The sequence below is a fragment of the Vipera berus genome (genome assembly GCF_964194415.1).
Source record: "Vipera berus genome assembly, chromosome: Z".
Classification (NCBI taxonomy): Eukaryota; Metazoa; Chordata; class Lepidosauria; order Squamata; family Viperidae; genus Vipera; species Vipera berus.
In genome coordinates this window covers 45560906-45579736 of record NC_138205.1, presented here as the reverse complement: position 1 = coordinate 45579736, position 18831 = coordinate 45560906, and the positions used below count along the sequence as shown (strand labels likewise).

The 18831-nt window shown below is 39.2% G+C and overlaps 1 protein-coding gene across 2 annotated transcripts in view; it reads right to left on the bottom strand.

The window, feature by feature from the left end:
• Positions 1-337: 337 nt before the first annotated feature.
• Positions 338-18831, bottom strand: part of IGFBP4 (insulin like growth factor binding protein 4) — a 41482-nt gene continuing 22988 nt past the window's right edge. The window contains exons 2-5 of one of the 2 annotated variants that reach the window (XR_014028714.1): positions 7467-7633; positions 6746-6880; positions 3166-4359; positions 338-3065 (exon numbers count right to left, since the gene is read on the bottom strand). Coding sequence is in view for 1 of the 2 variants with exons in the window: in XM_081346476.1 (XP_081202602.1) it covers positions 4225-4359; positions 6746-6880; positions 7467-7633 (437 nt within the window). In the remaining variant the exon portion in view is untranslated. Of the gene's footprint in view, positions 4360-6745; positions 6881-7466; positions 7634-18831 lie in introns of both variants that reach the window. The other variant, XM_081346476.1, reaches the window with a different exon arrangement.

The following is an 18831-nucleotide window of genomic DNA, read 5'->3' as shown; positions in this document are numbered from 1 at the left end:
TAAGATGTACTTTGAGTTGAATATTCTTTTCTCAAATTGGTGTGTGTGTGTGTGTGTGTGTGTGTGTGTGTGTGTGTGTGTGTAGTAATCAAGATCTTCAAATGCCTGTTTTTCTTACTATTTATGGTGATTCTCTTCCTTTGTATTCCTTTGGATTATCTCAGTGTTTTTCAAACTTGGCAAATTAGATCTATTAAAGTTCTTAAAGTTGCCAGGTTCGGAAAAAAACACTGGATTATCTGAAGCACATGGAATATTTTATCATCCCCAGTGAAAGAAAAACCTGGAAATATAAATGTGAAAAATATCTACTCTGGACATTTTTGGTTTATTTTTTCTTTTATTTTTACCATTTATAAATAGCTTTTTCCCAGAAATGTTCAAATTAAGTGATATACAACAACTGTATTATTTGAAAAGTTTGTTTTTTAAAAAAAATAGAATTAAGAGCAATAACATTCACAGCAACAAAAACATTGCAAACGATATACTAGCAGATAATCACAGCACTTATTGTATGCAAAAGCTTGACAGGATAAAAAGAGGCACCATAATAGAAGTATACAATATTACCAGATTTGACTGGATTACATGTGTTGTGTGAAAATGTCCTATGTTCCCAGATATGAAACAGAAGGCATTTAATAAGACTGTACCTGCTTCAAAATGGATTCAGAAAAACTGCTCTGCACTTCTGAAATAATCTGCTAAAGAGACCAACTGTTAAAATGTGCTGCTATTTTAAGAGTTGACTTAATTTTCAAACCGAATCATGACTGAAGGGTACACAGCTTTAGCTTCTGGTGCTGAGAGAGTATTTCCTCTCAACAAAAATTAATCTTCACTGTTTCTATTCTTGACACCTAGAAGTGTAATTGCTGAGCATTGTTTGCGACTGTGCTGAAAGATGGTATGATTGATGTAGCCAAATATGAAATAGTACAGTAGGATGCATAGCAATTCAAATATTAGTTCCACTGAGTTCAGATAACTGCAGCTTAAAAAATGCACTGAACCTACAGAAAAGCAACAAAGAAGAAATAGGCAACCTGAGGCCTCCAACTTCTTTTTGTGACCCATTGAGCCCCTTTGCACCACAGTTGCCAAAAACTGATTGTGCCATTTTGAGGCATGAAAATCTATGAAACTGTTACTCCTCCCTCAAAGAAATGTAACAACTCTTTTTTTTTTAAAAAAAAAGAGAAAACTTTCTCTGTAAGCTCAGGGGGGGAAATAGGGAAATCTTGACTCTAACTAATTTCTACAATTGAGCCGCTTTTGAGGGTGGCTGCGGAATTCTGGGAGTTGAAGTCCAATTTCTTTAAATTGCCAAGGATGAACACTGCCATAAACGTTAAAGCAACCTGCAGATGTAAAAAGATTGCTCAACACCTGTAGGAAGACACAGGCCATAATGTGTAGCTCTATAAAATATCACAGGCAATGTAAAGCTAGCTAGCAATAATTAATATGCCCCGTTATGGACCATATGGAAGTTCACATGTTTTCATCTTTGACAAATGTGTTTCACCAGTCAGATAAATTTGGAGTTATAGCTGTTCCCAGATTGTTGTTCAACAGAGGTTGTTAGAAATTATGAAAATAGAAGTCCAACAACTTGAAAATGATTAGGGAATTCCTAAAGGATTGGAACAGACCAGAAGAGCCCCAAGCAATTACCAATGGCCTGAAAGGAATTAAACTGAAATCAAAAACTTTCCAGCAGTGGATTGCAGCCAGCTTCAGATTCAGTAGATCTGAATCTACTCTCCCCTTCAGTTCCCAGAAGAGATTAGGTTCCCCAGATCCACATAATAAATACCCTAAAGCCAGTAAAGAGTTTGCCATACATAAAACCCAACTTGTTTTGATCAACACGAGCAGCCTGGATTTGGAAACAGTGGGTGATCTACTATTTATTTCTTTTTCCCTCGTTAGCTCTGTTAGATATCAAGTTGACAGTTTTATTGGGAGATAGTTGATGTTTATAGATTAATTGAGATAAGGTTCAACCATATGTATGTCCTTTCCCTGTGTTATGGATTATTTTGGGTTTTTTCCCCTTTTATTCCTTTCCTGTTTGTCCTTTCCTCCCTTTTTATTGTTCATGCATTGTGTTTTTGTTTCTATCTTTTGATATATTATTGTCTTAGTACATTCTAAAAAAAGAACCTACATTTAGAATACTGTCATTTCAGGAAGAGAGGCTGCAGCTGAGAGTTTCAGTTCCTTACCAAAACTGTTCCCTTTCTAAAACCAGTCATCTAATAAAGGCAACAAGGTCCAAACAAAGATTTTTCCACTTGAAAGAGCTACACCCCATGCTTGTTGTAATGTGTAATGAGGTCTTACACTCTTGGAAGGCAAAGGACGTCATCAAAAGTTAGACCAACATATGTATTTATAACTAAGGAAGAACATCCTAATCTGAGAGATATAATTTTTAAAAAAAGATAATGAATTACTTTGCACCTCATGGAAACCTATTTTGTCCTTTTAAAGGCAAAATGTGAGAAACTGCCCAATAGAAAATTAATGGTTTTACCAACAAATTTGGCAGCCCAAACTGAAGATTTTTATGAAGCTCCAGCAAAGGGGGCTGGGAGTCTCTGAACTCCCCCTCTCCAATGATGCAAATTCTACTTCCTAATGAGACACATTTCATTTGAGGAAAAGATTCCTTATTCTGCAGCAAGATTGCTTGATGGGGTTAACTTTATTGTTCTATAACTAGAAACTTTTTAACACTCAAAAGAAGGTTGTAAGCTAGAAAAAAAGGGGACTTGTTTTCAGTAATAAATGGGTCTGGGCTCTAGAATTGGCAAAATTAATCTTGGATGCTCTAAACATTTTCAGTTTTGTTTCCAGATTGGAAGTATTCCTGGGTTGGGTACATTTCTTAATATGAGAGCTATATTACTCTACATTTAACAGGAAAGAAAGCAAATAATTGTATCAAGTGAATCTGAATCCTACCAGCAATGTAAATTAAATAAATATAAAGACCAATTTTTATGATTTCCCTCCCATACCCTTATTTTATTCAAATAAGCTAAAGCAAAATCCTTGAAAATGTTGCTATAGTCCAGCTTCCGTGCCAATTTATAAAAGTTATTTTGTCACTATTAATACAAATTGGAAGCCATTATTATTTTTACCAAATACCCTAGAATCTCATTTTTCTAGATTTCAACGATACTATCTTATACATCAATGATTAGCTTACTCTGTTTGAAAATACACTGAATAGTAAATTACTGAGCAAAGATAGCACATCATCTGGATTATACCAGCTATCTTTTTTGCTGAATTTTTTTAATATTTGAAATGATGTAGAAGGATATTTTTAATTATTGTATATTATGATTTGAGTTTTTTGTAACTGTATCCCTGTATCCCTATTTGGGATATGAATTAACAATTGTACTTCTTTTAAATTAAAACAAAAATAGAAATTATGCCTGGAAAAAACATCCTAAATTCAAAGTGAAACTCTGATGTCCTGTTGGAGAAGCGTGGGATTTTTTAAAAAATTGTTTGGTCAATATAAACTGGAGCATTTTGTTCAAGAATGCTCTAATCTATGTTGTTGCTTTAACATGTTTCAAGACTAAGCCATGACAAAAAAATTGGTTCCAGGACTGAAGACTGGTGTCATGGCTAGAGAGTTATATCCTAAATATAATTTATCCCTTGCATTAAGGAGATAAAGTATATTAGGATGGAAGAAGTCTAGGCATTACAGAAGCAGCTTGGGTTTTAGTGGACCTTTAAGAAAAGTGGGGGGGAAGAGCTTTGTCCCTTGTTTTTCTTTTTCCTTTCTCAGTAGAAGAGCAAGTTCCCCAAAAACAAGAGCAGGTCTACTCAGAGGAAACTCTCAAAAGACTTATTGAGGTACTCAAGATTAAAGCCAGTGGGGGTTTTTGTCATCGATGGTCACTCACATGGAATACAGTTTCCATTGTCAGTGAAGAATGATCCATGTTAAAAGAATGATCCCAGTTAAACAGCAGAGAAATACGGGTTGACTAAGCCACATCATGCTTAGATTAATGCAGTTATTTTGATGAGAGAGGCAGCCATACTGCTATTATTCCCCCTCAGGAAAAAAAAGGCATTGTGGTAACTCCCAGTTTGCATTGCATCTACTTATCAAACACTAAGTACAACAAGTTCCCTTGGCAGATTGTCAAGGCAAGTCTCATTGTCCACTTATCAGCCTGGTCACTCTTCCACTCCATCTACAGGCTGATGGCAATCCAAATCTTCCTTCACTTCCAAACTTCCTGACAATTTAACCCCTGTCTTCCGATCCACACACCAACATTTCCCTCGTTGCCCATCCAAAGCTGGGTGACACTGAAGGAGAAAGATAGAAGATTAATTCTCATAATTATGAAAAAAATAAAACAATCTTACTAAGAACTCATTCTCATATTCCTCTGCTCCCAATTATTTTTGACATCATGTCCTCATAACATTGCCTTCATTTTACCCACAGCCAAGCCAACACAAAACTTCAGTTGTTCCATCTTTTCTCAACACAATGTTAGCTGACAATACAATTTCAGCAATGATGTAATTTGTGATGTGGTTGAAAAGGAAATCTACCCAACTCTTATTGTCCATTTTAGTTGCTGCAAGCAATTTATCTGCATAATACCTAACCAATGCTTTCAAAGAATTGGATGTCTTCCATTTTTCTTTATAAATATGGGGTTAATTCTCTCTTTAAAAAAACACTAGGATTATATTTTTAAAAAGCAGGAAAAGAGTGTTAGTACTATGTTGCGTAGAAGTTCAATAAGCAGCAAAAGGACTAGAATTCATCTAGCTATGTGATGCTTATTCTGTCACTAACAAGCAGACTCCAGGTTTTCCATTGCTGCTAACAACAAGTTTGTATGGCTATACCTTTCACAGTTTTTGTTAAGGAGTGGAACAAACTCTTCAGTTCCAAGTCCATGGCTAATTCCAGAGTACTTACAGGTGCTGCTAGCTGTAAAGGCAGAAGTTGCTACCAGCATTGCCATTCCCTTGCAGCACAAGTGGAGGGCAGAATTCACTCATTATTGATTGCTCCCTCCCACTTCACTCCACATCCCGCCTCATGGCCTGCATTAGAGCCAGTTTGATGTAGTGGAGTGATAGAGAACCAATGATACACCATGATATTTTGGGTGATACACCAGTGTTCACTAATATCCAAGAACTATTCTCAAAAGCGCACCCCATTCTCACTTAATTTTTGAAGACAGCAGAGGGCGCATGAGAATGGGATGTGCTTTCCTTGCAGCCTCCAAACCCTCCAGAAGTCACACAAAAGGGTAATGCTGTTGCATGGTCTCCGGAGCCTCTGGAAGGAATGGGGAGTGCTTTTACACAGTTTTTGGAAGTTGAGGCTGCAGGAGAACCTTCTCCAAACCTGCTTCAAGAATGAAGGCCTTATGTAACCAAGAACAGTCTTGAATAAGCCACAGGGGCCTGTCAACAAAAAGAGAACACCATGTAAAAATAAGTGGTACACAGCAGAACCTGGGAAGCACGAGGGATATTTTACCGTTCTCCAAGGCTATTGAACAATGAGGAATGGCAAAAGACAGCCTTTTTGAGTGACAGTGGTGGCTCTAGGGCTGAAATCAAGACCCAGGCCTCAACTTCAGGCCCGGCCTCAGCACTATCACCAAGTGTTACTGTTTGAGGTGGTCTGGATTTGGTGGTGGGGAGATAAAGAATTGTTTATCTTTTGTTACCAGCAGAGTCTGAATTTTTGACATGCCAAGGCCAAGAGGTTTGCAATCACTTGTCTAGTATTTAGGGCAACAGGCTAGAAACTGGGGGGGGGGAGAGAGAATGGTACCTTGGTTGTTTATATGCCAGCTGTTTCCACATTAATTTAGCATCAAATTAGCTTTTCCCTTATAGAATCCAAAACTCCAAAGTTGGAATGGAATTTTGAGAGCCACAGGATCTCAAAAAAGCAAAGACAATCAACTATACCACAGCAGTACTGGAAATAAATCAGTTCAGTTCTTCAACATTACTGATACTGTGGGAATACAAAGGTCCAGAGCTACTTTTAAATGGCAATATGTTTTATCTTGAACTGTGTCACCAACTCCACAAAGACAAATAGAATAGCAGAGGGTACTACCAGAATGATGGATAGTCACCTCACCAGCTTCTTGATATGTTCTCTGACTAGTTATGGCCATCATAACAGTTATTTACTGAAGATGCTGAAATTTTCAGAATGTTCTCACTAAAATTTTCCACCTTATGTAATCTGTCATATCAGAAAAGTGCTAGGCTGGGAAAGGCTGAATGACATCATGCCAGTTTTCAGAGTCAGAACTAGCTATTTATTAAATATTGCAATGCCCTTTCCAGCTTTTGAGGTGTCAGAACAGTAAGCTGATTGTTATAATATTATATTTAGCATCAATAGGAACTTTTCATCACCCCATAGGTTAAGATGGAGAAAAGAAAATGCAAGCTTGTGGCTCTTTCTATGTTTATTTTTGCACCCAGTTTTCTCAATTACGCTGATGCATTGTTGGAGTTCCATAACACAAAGCCAACACTCATGGGTCGCTTTAATGCACAATTAATAATAGTTCATAGGATGTGCTATGCAGTTCTGAGTTGTAATGAATTAAAAATCTGTTTGTAAATCAAGAGAATTTAGAGCGGGGGGGAATGCAGCCCACACAAAATAAAACGCCCTCCCATATTTCAAGGTTACCTGCTTGGGATGGAAATTTCCACTTTGGTCACAGTTAGGGATGGGAATGAGGTAAAGGTCCTCATGGGTTCGGGTTTGGGAAGATGCTAGTCTCTCTAGGGCTCTTTGAAGCTCACTCTGACACAAGCCTTGAACCTGTTGGCAAAATAATAGGAGGAACTGCAGTCAGAACACAGGAATAGGAACTGTGAATGCATCCAATATCTTTCATAGTAAATTTGAGTATTATGTTACCTGAACATTTTTATTCTCACCAGCTTACTTCTCCCTGGTATGGAGGAAGCTAATGAGCCATCAATGCCTTGATTAGTCAAGCTTAGTGAGATATTCAAAAGGGGACTTTGGATATAACTGGGAAGCCTCCATGAGTTCAGTTGGTGCATTGATTTAAATGACTAGCAATAACCAACACTGAGGCAAATTGGAAATGAATTTTATAAAGTACCAAAAAATAGAAATAGAAGTGCATGTATTTCATGTTTCAAATAGGTGTTTTCAATCAGATTGTCCTCAATCCCCCTAATGCATCAGGCTAAAATTTCCAGAAACTCCATGGCTGTGCTGGCAGGGTAATTCTGGGACATGTAATTTTAACACATCTGGAAGGCATCTGAAATGTTAGGAAATGAAGAGCAAAACTGAATAGCAAATGGGAAGAGCCTAATTCAATGAAATATGGTTTCTATTCCCCTTTCTCTGAAGAAAGACCAAAGCCCCTCACCACTGGCCGGATATCCTCCCGGAGCATGAGGCTCCCATGGTTCCTCATCTTGACACCAATGTTTATTCGTTCCCGTGCTCTTGCTTGTTGTTTCTGCAGGCATTTACGGTCATGGATGTTGCAGGGGCTGAAGTTGTTGGTGGGAGGGAGCTCAATCTCTGCCTGCTCTAAATAGGAGCCGAGGAAATGACAAGGATCAAAACAAAGCAGATTGGTCTTGAAGGTGTATTTTAAAAACATGCCCGTCCAAATTGTTATCTACATTTCTGAAAGTCTGGCTGCATAAACGTTTCTTGTGTGCATTGTTCCTGTTAACAGGAATATTGGGGAGAATTCTAGTAGTGCCAGCCTCAACTCATTTGGAGGGCTCCCAAATCAGATTACAAAATCAAAAGACCTACTAAAGACACTCTTATGGTTTTGCCTCCATCTAGGACCTTTTTTTGCAGCCAAGCTATGGTAGCTTTTTTAGTTCTCAGTTTCTCTAAAGAAAAATAGCTGTGGTTGAATCTTTTTTGGAGTTCATAACCTGCAGGGTAGAAACCTTGCCCAGTCAGTTCACAATTATGTCCATGGATGGGTTTAACAATGATAGAAATACTTTCTGTCCTATATTATTGCATTGTGTTCCTACAACAATTTGCAGCTTTCAGGCAATCTATTGAAGTCTGCTCAAAAGTAAGCACCAGTTGAATACTGGAATACATGCTCAAAAGCTATTATTTTTGATACTGTTGGCTGTCAGAACACTAGCTTGGATCCATATGGATATAATACAGCTTGCACAAATAAATTCTAGGAAAAATGTTTCCAGCAGAGTGGGCTACCAAAATATTTTTTTGCCCACCTCATTTAAATTCTGTTTTCACTAACGTACAAGCCATTTGTATTTTGCCTAAAGCTTTCTCTCCTGGTCCATTTTTCTCTTCAAAACTTTGTCCAGTTGGCTGCATCTGAGTTTCCAAACTATGGTCATGTTCTCTTTTTAATTCTCCTTTTCCAAAAAGGCTGAGCCCAAGTTTCCAAGAATTTTTGTACAACTTTGGCTCAACTTCTCATAAGCTGACAAACATTGGAAATGGACTTGCATGTTCACCAAACAAGGAGACAAGGTTTTCTTCATCAGTGAGGTTTCCCTCTATTTCCCCCCCCCCAAAAACTATGTTTTTCAGCATTTTCACTGGAAAAAATTTGGAAAGAATTTTATAGATCATCTAGTCCAATATCTTGCCCAGTCCAGAAATCCATTATTGCTGCATCTCCAATAGAAAGATGCCCAGCTTCTGTTTAATCAACTCCAGGGAAGGAGGTGGTTTGGATATGACAACTCTTTGTCAGACTCAGTAGCCTCCTAAAACAAAAGTTCCTTTGTCTTAAGGGACAGCATTCATATTATCCTTTTTCACATGCATATTATCATTTAACATAACATGAACAAACTATAGTAAGCATCAGATTTTTAAACACCTGACTTGTCCAAGAAATTCTTCTTCCCAAGAAATTGGGAATGAACATCCAATTGACTCATACCACATTCTAAGGCACAATGTTGTTTAAACCTAGCCAGCATGATTTATAAACTCACTTTACTTCTTAAAATATTGTGTGGATCCAGCCAGGATAAGATTATTCCCTAAGCCATAATTAACTAAGTTGGGCTTAGTGGGTTGAACGATTATGACTTTGTTTTACATTCCAAAGGGTATCTGAAAATTGAGTCATGGCAACTGGCTTATTTTTGCTGATCTGAAACGTTTCACTGCTCATCCAAGTAGCTTCCTCAGGTCTGAGGATGTTGATTATCCATAGAGTCACTGGAATGTACAACCCCTCTGGCACCAAACCATACAATTCAATTTTCAGATAACTCTACCTGGATAGCTAAGAATCTTCATGGACATAATGTTACCCACTTTGGGGAAGAAACCCTGAGTTTTGTACAGGAGGAGTTGGTACATTCCAATGACTCTTTAACTTGTCTTAACTGAGGAAGCTGCTTGGATAAGCAGCCAAATGTTTCAGATCAACAAAAAATAAGTCCAGTTGCCATGGACTCAACTCCTACTTAGTTGACTGAGAATCTTCATCAACATACCAAATAGGGCTTTACAATTACGTGCCTTTCAAAGCAAAAGTGTTTGATGAAACATCTCTTTTCAACAGTTTGCACAGCCTTAATAGAGGGAAGCCTAGAACTACAGAAAATCTAGTGGTTGCTTGCATCTTTGCCACCTACATACAATAGGCCTAGAGAAGCTAACAGGCCAGGTGAATAGCAAGAATTTGCAAGAATTGCCTTTTCTGATGTTCCAGTAGAAAGGCACATTAAGGCAAAACCAGCATTATCTGGTTTATATCCCCCTTCATGTTTCTAAGCCAAAATATATTTTGTTGATCCTTTTCAACTTCACTTCTGGCTTTCAGTTTGATCTACACTTCCAGCTTTTACCCAGGTGGCCTGCCTGGGGAAAAACCTCTTACTGAGATTAGGCTGGAAATAAGAAAAATTATGTTCTATGTTCTATCTTTTCCCTTTCTTCCTACATTACCTGAACTTAGGCCACCATTGTTGCCTAGTGCCTAGCACAGTGCTCAGTCCCCCACTCGAAAGCTGTCTGTCTGCAGTGTCAGCAAGTTTCCACCAGCCTGGCCAATTTCAGGCTATTCCCTCCTACAGAAAAGCCAGATGATATACTAAGCTGGGCTGGCTAGGGAATTCTGGGGGTTGAAATCCACACATCTTTAGGTTGCCAAGTTGAGAAACACTGTTCTCAGCAGTATAAGAAATACTTAGAATGCAGACAAAAATTATTTTCATGATTTATGTTAAGAAACAAAAGCAACATCTGCAGAAATACGTTTGAAGAGAAATATTGGTTTCTAGCTGACCTTGGCTGATCTCATAAAAGCTAAGAGTGTTTGGGCCTCATTAATATTTGGATGGAGGACCACCAGGAAATGTGAGGGCTGTATGCTCACTACCAACTGAGAAGTTAAAAGAACATCCCAGGAGCGTAAAGTCCATTTCTTCTTCTTCTTCTTCTTCTTCTTCTTCTTCTTCTTCTTCTTCTTCTTCTTCTTCTTCTTCTTCTTCTTCTTCTTCTTCTTCTTCTTCTTGCTAAGATTACTTTTCCTACTCATCAACTGACTTTGGGTGGAAAAGGAAATTTATCCCAGACTTTAATGAATGGAATACAACCTCTTCAAGCTTCTTTTGCATCATAGCAAGGCAGCATGGACAGCTTTTTATATACTGATGAAATAGATTCCCCTTCCAGGAAAAAAAAGCATTATTGTGTACACATTGAGTACAGATTATGCAATAACACAAAAAAAATCCCTCAGGAAGCAGTTTAGAACCATAGCTATCGATCTGGTAGTGAAAAATATTAAATCCTCACATCACACTGTTTGTTTTTAAGCTCTAAACATGGAGGTACATTCGGAAGCAGAACTTGACACAGTTCTCTTTGTCCTATATGCCTTAACATTCCTACTAGGTTGGAAGCAGTTGGATTCAACTTCTACTAGTGCTAGTATAGGTATATAGTAGTCTTAAGGAATTTAAGGATGGCAGATGATGACCCCTCTGTGCATTTTCAGCACTGTAGCCTCTGTGAGATCTTCTATTGTTGGCAAAATGAAGGGTTATCCCCCGGGTGCTTGAAACAAGAGACCTGCTCAATTGTATTTGTCTCCATTATTTTCTTGCAAATATTGGAAAAAATCAAATTGCTTGTTATTTAATTTAAAACATTCATACAACCTCCCATCTTATATTAAGATGGCTTGGGTGGCTTGTTTTTCCAAAGGAGAGTAAACTAGGCAATAACTAATATTTTTGATTGTTTTTCTAGTACAATTAGTCTATGGATAGTTCCTGGACAGACTGAACAGTTTATAACTATTTTTTTCTTTCTCCAAATTCCAGCTGTGTGTAAAGATGGAATTCAATGTTTCAGAGAAACTAAAATCCCATCTCTGACTACAATTAGGTACATATTCTTTTTCAGACCACTTTAGTGCAAATAACAAAATTTTGAATTCTCATATGGTTTGAGAGTTGCATTAATAGCTTAGGCTGATCTCTACAATTAGGGACATGATGTCTGTCCCTATCTACAGTGATGCCAAAAATGGCAAAATGCACAATATGTTATTATACCACAAGTTTTGCCCTTTTATGTTTCTATCACAACACCGAATATAAATAGACAAAAGTAACTTCCATTGTGATGTTATGATGCCACTTTTGTCACCTGTTCTTCTTGGCCCTCTCATGTGGGTGGATACTCTTGATTAGGGCTCATCTTATCTTTATCTTGATGGAACAAGATAACTCAAAAGGCTTTTAGCTGGGAGTCAGTTATGGAAATCATAGCCCAACAAATATGGAGAGGAATAAATCAGAAAAAGTTGAAACATATTACTATTGACAAGAACTCAAAGTAAGGTTATCAGTCCCATAATATAAACAATAATCTTTTCATTTAAGTTTTTAGCATAGTCCTTTCATGCAATTTTGCTTATAATAATTTCTGCATGAATTTTTGTTTTTTTCAGACTAAATCTTTTAGAACTTGTAAGATTTTATCTGTATGATCTGGTATTTACCTACGGATGATATATTAAGGGCTGTGTTTGATTTTATTTTTGATGAATTATTTAATTTCTTTACTGAAAATATGTAACACTAAAATTAAAAGATCATTGAAAATTGGGCAAAGTTTATCCTTCAAGAAATTGTCCTCACATACAAACTTTTCATAAGCCAGCTCACTGGGATCTCAGGAATTAATAAAAAAGGCATTCCTCTTGACTAAATACATATTTAAGGACATCAGTTTTGTAATAAACCAATTGTTCTCACTTGCTCTCAAAGGAATTGGAGAGTAAATTTTTTTTTTGCTTTCTTCTATCCACTTAATAAGGAGTCTGGGGTCTTTTTAATGGATTAAATTATACAAGACTTTGAGACTTCACAAACTTTAATGTGGAATAATAACTTCCCTAGGTTATCATTCTGACTGAGAGATTGATAAAGTTTAAGGCTGCTTTGTGGATTATAAACCACTATTGTATCTACACATGTTGCTTTAATCATGAGCACTACTGGCAAAATGCCAGCCTCAATATGCTTAAAGATTAAGATTTGTGAGCCTTCATTTCTTAAATCCCCTTTCATTAATGTTGGCAAATGGCTACTGAAAGTGGATGATCACTTTTTTTTTGTATTTCAAATGTTGCTGAAACATATGCTCACTTATCCTTGACCAAGCTAACTGGGGCTACTTAGAATTGTAGTCAGCAACACTGGAAGACACAAATTTCTTACCTTTCATTTATGGGAGATAGGTGCCAAGTTCAATCTCCTTCCTTTTCAATGGCCCTATCCATCAGCTTAAAGCAGAAAAAAGTGGCTCATTTGCAGAATAGTTGCTTTGCAAAGGAGAATTTCTAGTGGAATTCCAGTCATTTCCTAGTAGAGCTAGAAAAGTTCCTGCTGGAAGCTTGTAAGAGCCACTGCCATTCAATTGGGCAGATTCATACTCTCTGCCAAGATATAATGGAGATGGTTTGTTTAAGCTTAATTTGTTGTCTGAATCCAGTCTTTGTAGTTTCTTAAATATGGTAAGGCTTAATATAATATGTGGACCCTGCAAACAACCAGCAAAGGCTGGCATCAGACGCAAAAGGGCAGCCAGAGCATTATTTGGGTCACCAGGCATGGAGATACAAATCTAAGTATCATATTGATGGTATCTGATCTAATGATGTTGGATAATCTCACCCAGTAGTTTTGATGTTAAAAGGATTGGAGAGAATACCAGTGCTGTAGCACCTCACAAAGGAGCAGCAGTGGGTGGACCTCTCACCCCTATCAATACCGATTGGAATTGGTCACAGAGCCAGCCCATCAGTGCACTGCCCAATCCCAAATCCCACAGCTAGTCCAAAAGGATACCATAATCAATTATATCAAAAGCTGCCAGGAGATCAAGGAGAGTAAGGATGAATATACTACCCTATCTAGTGTCTAATGACGATTTCATGAGGGAGCAGATCATGGTCTCCTTAAAGCATGTCAGGAATACCTCCTCTTGCAGTGATCTGTTAACCACTGCATGCATCCACCCAGAAGTCACCATTCTGAAGCTTTCAATAGCCAGGAAGGACAATGGTCTAATAAGCAAGTAGTTATGCTGACAACCCTGAGGACCCTGTCCACTTCCTTAGGACCAAGCTGCTCCCTGATAACAGGGTGAGTCTATTTCGCAATCTTCTCTAATGGACTTGCTTCACACTTGGAATCTGAGAGCAAATCTGAGCAATTTTATCCATCATGCATTGCATAAACTCCTCCAGACAGCCCTGAAGATGATTGCCTGAGCCTTCCTTCCCAAGGGTGACTTTGAACCAAGCTGTCAGGTGACATTCTGTGGATGCAATAAGTGCAGAGAAATATTGGCGTTTCACCACTCTTATTGCCAAGGTATGCCTTAATCACATTTCTAATCTGTGTTTGGTCAGATTCGTTCTTTGTTTTCCTCCAGCAGTGCTCTAGATGTCTCTTGGTCCCTTTCAACCTCAGCTCCTACATGAACTATGGAGAGCATTGGGTCAATGGGCCAGGAGAGGACAAATAGCTGCAATCCTGTCCAGGGTGTAATCCTGATTCCAGGTTGCCACCAGAGCCTCCACAGGAACATGCCGCAGTATCCCCAGGGTCTCCCCAGCTTCCTTTGGAACCCCAGTGAATCAATCTCTGAGCGTTCTAATAGGTCCAGCCTCCCTGCAGAGGGGGGTGAGTGTAAGGGGATCTCAAGGCAGCCAGGGTGTGGTCTTACCTTGGCAGAGGAGACACTGACAGATCCCCCAACAGGTCACATTGCTACTGCTCCAACAAGAAGTTCATATCTAGAGTGTGGCCACTGTCTCACGTTGGCCATGGATAATCTATGGCCATCATGGTGGCCATGAACACCCACATCATTTCCAAGGCCAAACCCATGAATGGCAGATCAAAGTCCCTTAGGACTATAAGCCTGGAGAACTCCACTGCCAGCCTTCAGATGGCATCCAGCAGTTTAGGCAGGGAGGTTACTACAGAGCAAGGAAGCTGGAATGGCAGCAACAGTCCCAACTGATCCTGCAAGCCCAGTCTCAGGAACATGGTCTCAGATCTTAAAACATGGGGAGCATGGCCCTTGAAGATCAAAAAAGATTAGTAAATAACAACTCACCCTCCAAACTCTAAACCCGGCTGGGCACATCTCCAAGAGGGGAACACCGCCCTCTGGGATTAGCCAAGCCTTAGTAATGCACACCAGGTCAGGCTGTTCCTCCCTAATAAGATGGTACCTTATTGTTAACCAACCTGATATTCATCTGCAGCAACTGAAGACCCAGAGCTAGAAGGACTGGTGTTCAGGGGTCTGAGCATGAGCTTGCAGAGCCGGAATATCCACCAGTCTTAAGCATTGGGGCTCCCTTCCTTTAGTCTGTTGTTTGACTCCTGTATAAGCACCCCATGTCCATTACACTTGAATGAATTGCCCTGCCCTAAAAGCCCCAGGGCAATCCTCCTTCCTCAGTTCTGGTGTCCCTCTCGTCTGAGGCAGTGCTCTTCCTTCAGTTATCCATTCAACTGTTCTTCAGCCATCCACTATAGTTCAATCATCCAGAGGAGTGAATGTAAGATTCTTCAGTTTCTGTATGTAGCTTCAAAGATCAGACCTTCAAGGATGTTCATTTTCTATTGATGTTGCTGTATACTTTATTTTCTTTCAGCGAGGGGAAAAGTTGGATAATGTGGATTTTATGCTGGCCTCTTTCAAGCTGCCTTTTAGCTAAAGACCTCACTAGTGCTCTCTAGAAAAGCTTATAACCATGACAAAAGGTGTTAACCAATTTGCTTCTGGCAATTTTTCATTGTGTGAACAGAAGGCTCAGTGCCAGGAAAACAGCTGAGTGGACTTTAAAGCCAGTTGCGCACCAGTTGCCTGGTGCGCCAGTTGCGGCCCTATCTAGACTTGGATGCCCTGTGTACGGTCACTCATGCACTCGTGACCTCTCGTTTGGACTACTGCAACGCTATCTACATGGGGCTGCCCTTGAGGACCACTCGGAGGCTCCAACTGGTACAGAATGCAGCCGCGAGAGTCATGTTGGGAGTCTCCCGATACTCCCATGTTACACCTCTGCTCCGTGAGCTGCATTGGCTCCCAGTTGTCTTCCGGGTGAGATTCAAGGTACTGGTAATGGTGTTCAAGGCCCTACATGGCATGGGTCTGGAGTACCTTAGGGAGCACCTGCTGCTGGCATCAACTTCCCTCCGCCCTGTGCGTTACCACAGAGAGGGCCTCCTCAGGGTGCCACCGATCAGAGAATGTCGTTTGGTGGCCCCCAGGGGGAGGTCCTTCTCTGTGGGTGCCCCGGAGTTATGGAATCGGTTGCCAGTCGAGCTCCAGATGGCACCCGACCTTCGCTCCTTCCGACACGATCTGAAAACGCATTTATTTGAACAAGCCGGCTTGGCCTGATGGGGGATGGGTTGGGTTTTTTATTGTTCTTAATATTTGTATTTACTGTTTTTACCTTGGGCATTACTGCTAAGCTTGTAAGCCGCCCTGAGTCTTCGGAGAAGGGCGGGATATAAATGGAATTAAAATAAATAAATAAATAAATAAATTATGTTTAATTCCTTTTAACTTTTGTATTTTTGTATTTTTATACATTTGCCCTGTTCACCGCCCTGAGTCCTTCGGGAGAAGGGCGGTATATAAATAAAATTATTATTATTATTATTATTATTATTATTATTATTATTATTATTATTATTATTATTATTATTATTATTATTATTATTATTATTATTGTCTCCCATCCATCCCATCCCATCCATCTCACCACAATGAACACAGGATGGAGTTTTGAACTTATGGGCTACCTTGATGGTGTCTTTGCTGTGATCTAGCCATGCATTTTGCCCCTCAGCTCACACAGAGACATGGTGGCACAATGGTTAGAATGCAGTATTGTAGGCTACCCACATCCTGGAGTTCAATCCTGATGAGACGCAGCCTTTCATCCTTCCAAGGTCAGTAAAACAAGGCTCCACATTGTTGGAGGCAGTATGCTGACACTGTAACTGCCCAGAGAGTGTTGTAAAGCATTACGGGAGAGTATATAAATTGAAGCGCTATTGCATAAACTGGGCAGATTAAAGGATGCTCGCTGTACAATATGTAGCACTTATGAACTTATTCTGTTCTTAAACAACACAAAAAGTTGGGGGGAGGGATTTGTGGCAAAGAGTATCAAAGGGAACAACTTTGGAGAGTCTTGGCAACCACTTTGTGGGTTAAATGTGATTCCAGTGGTAGGATTACCAGATGTTGGCAACCCAGAAGGCAAGAGTCAAGAGAGCACATCTGGTTATTTTAACTTTAAAAAAAGAAGAAGAAAGAGCAAATGTAGGATACTGTGAATTCAGAGTATTTTAAACTTAATATTTTGCTAGAGCACAACATGATTTTTCCCCATTGTGTATGCATATGTGTTCTACTTTCTTCTTGCTGAACTTCTCTGCAGCTGTAAGGTCGCGATGTCATGCCTTTAAACACATACTCCCACACCCACTGTAGTCTGTACTGAATTATCGATCTCTGTGAACAAAAAAGCTCCATGGTGCTTTTGCAGTGAGCAGCTCTTGTGAACAGAAATGAAACAAAAGTCTCTTCCAGAATGCCAGGCCCCTTGCCAACAGCCTCCTTCTCTGCAGAAGCCTACATGAAACACTGTGAGAAACAGTCAAATGAGGATGGGGAGTCCCATCAATGGGACATATTGATTTTCTGAGCTCTTAGAACAAAAACACAGCTGACAAGCCTCGATTATCCAGAGCCAAAGCCACTTAAGAAGAAACAATTTAAATTGTTACAAAAATATACGAAGATCAACAAACAGGAAAAAAACGTATTAAGAACCAGGTTGTTGATATATCCATATACCCAGTGTGAGGATTATTGGAGCCTGTGTTAAATAAAATCATTCAGATTTGTTCTGTGTTGGACTCGGGCTGTGCAGAAGCAGTTGAAACTGATTGAAGTATAGTCTGCTATGATCATCTGGGAAGTGTTTTTGCCTGTATGTCTCAAGAAAGTGGGGAAAGTCCCTCAGGTTGTTGCACAGCCATCTGCTTGTTAGATCCATGTGTCTCCCAGTTGCTTAAAACCTCCCAAGAGGAGATATGTGATTGAATCTAAATAGTGGTAGGTTCATCTTTGAAAAATGGTGGGGGTTCCTCCTGATTTTAAGGAGTAGGTGATGTATATACTCCTCAAGAAGCCGTGATTAGACCCAGTAAAGGTAGTTTATGTCCAGCCCATCTGTAACTTTCCCTTCTGGTGGGCAGCAGCTTCAGAGGGTCCAGATGAAACAGATTATCTGCATTCTTTCTAATTAGGTTTTAAGCCTGGACACAGAACTGAGATGACACTGTGGATGTTCCTAAACCCCAGAATGTACTAAGCTTAGCATACTTTCATACATTCCCTACAGGGGTTCTTGAAAACAGATAACAGAAAATTCCATATAAGCTAAGGTTCTGATCCTGTGGAGAAGGAACTAAATGAAACCATAGTCCAGGTCTTGCTATACTGCACTTTTTACAAAAAATCAAATAAATAAAAAAATAAATAAAATCCAGGGAATTCTGATTTATTCTATGTACAGCTTTATTACAGACCCACATGCTCAAAAATTAACGTGGATTTTTAGAGTGATAACTAAGTGAGTATCTGAGGCTTATTCCAGAAGCCAGTTTATACATTTATTCAACATTGTGATGTTTGGCTTGTTTAACAAATCATAAAATATGAAAGTGAAATACACTGGAGGATCACTAGGTTTCACAATGTATATCAATGCATCTAATGTAGTATTTAAACCGGTTTCAATTTAACTATCAGAGTTTCTGTCAAGATATCCAGGGAATTAACATTTCCTGGAAAGTAGAGGAACCTTTCAAAGCATATGTTGATATGGGACACTAAACAGCTACTGTCGCTTCCTGTTCTTTACCCCCACCCGCCTCCTCAATGTGTGCTGTGAGCAGAATACGCAATTTGTTGCACAGCAAGTGAGAAAGATGGATAGATGAACAGATCAGGAAGGAAATAGGAGAGGAGGAATGCTACAGTCTTGCTTATTTATTTTATTTGCCTCCTGTGTTTTTAAACAAGATAAATGAGGCCACAAATAAGATAAAAATATATAACTAGAAAGTGCTAAAATAGAACAGAACAGAATAGAATAGAGCTGGAAGGGACCTTGCAGGTCTTCTAGTCCAGCCCCCCACTCA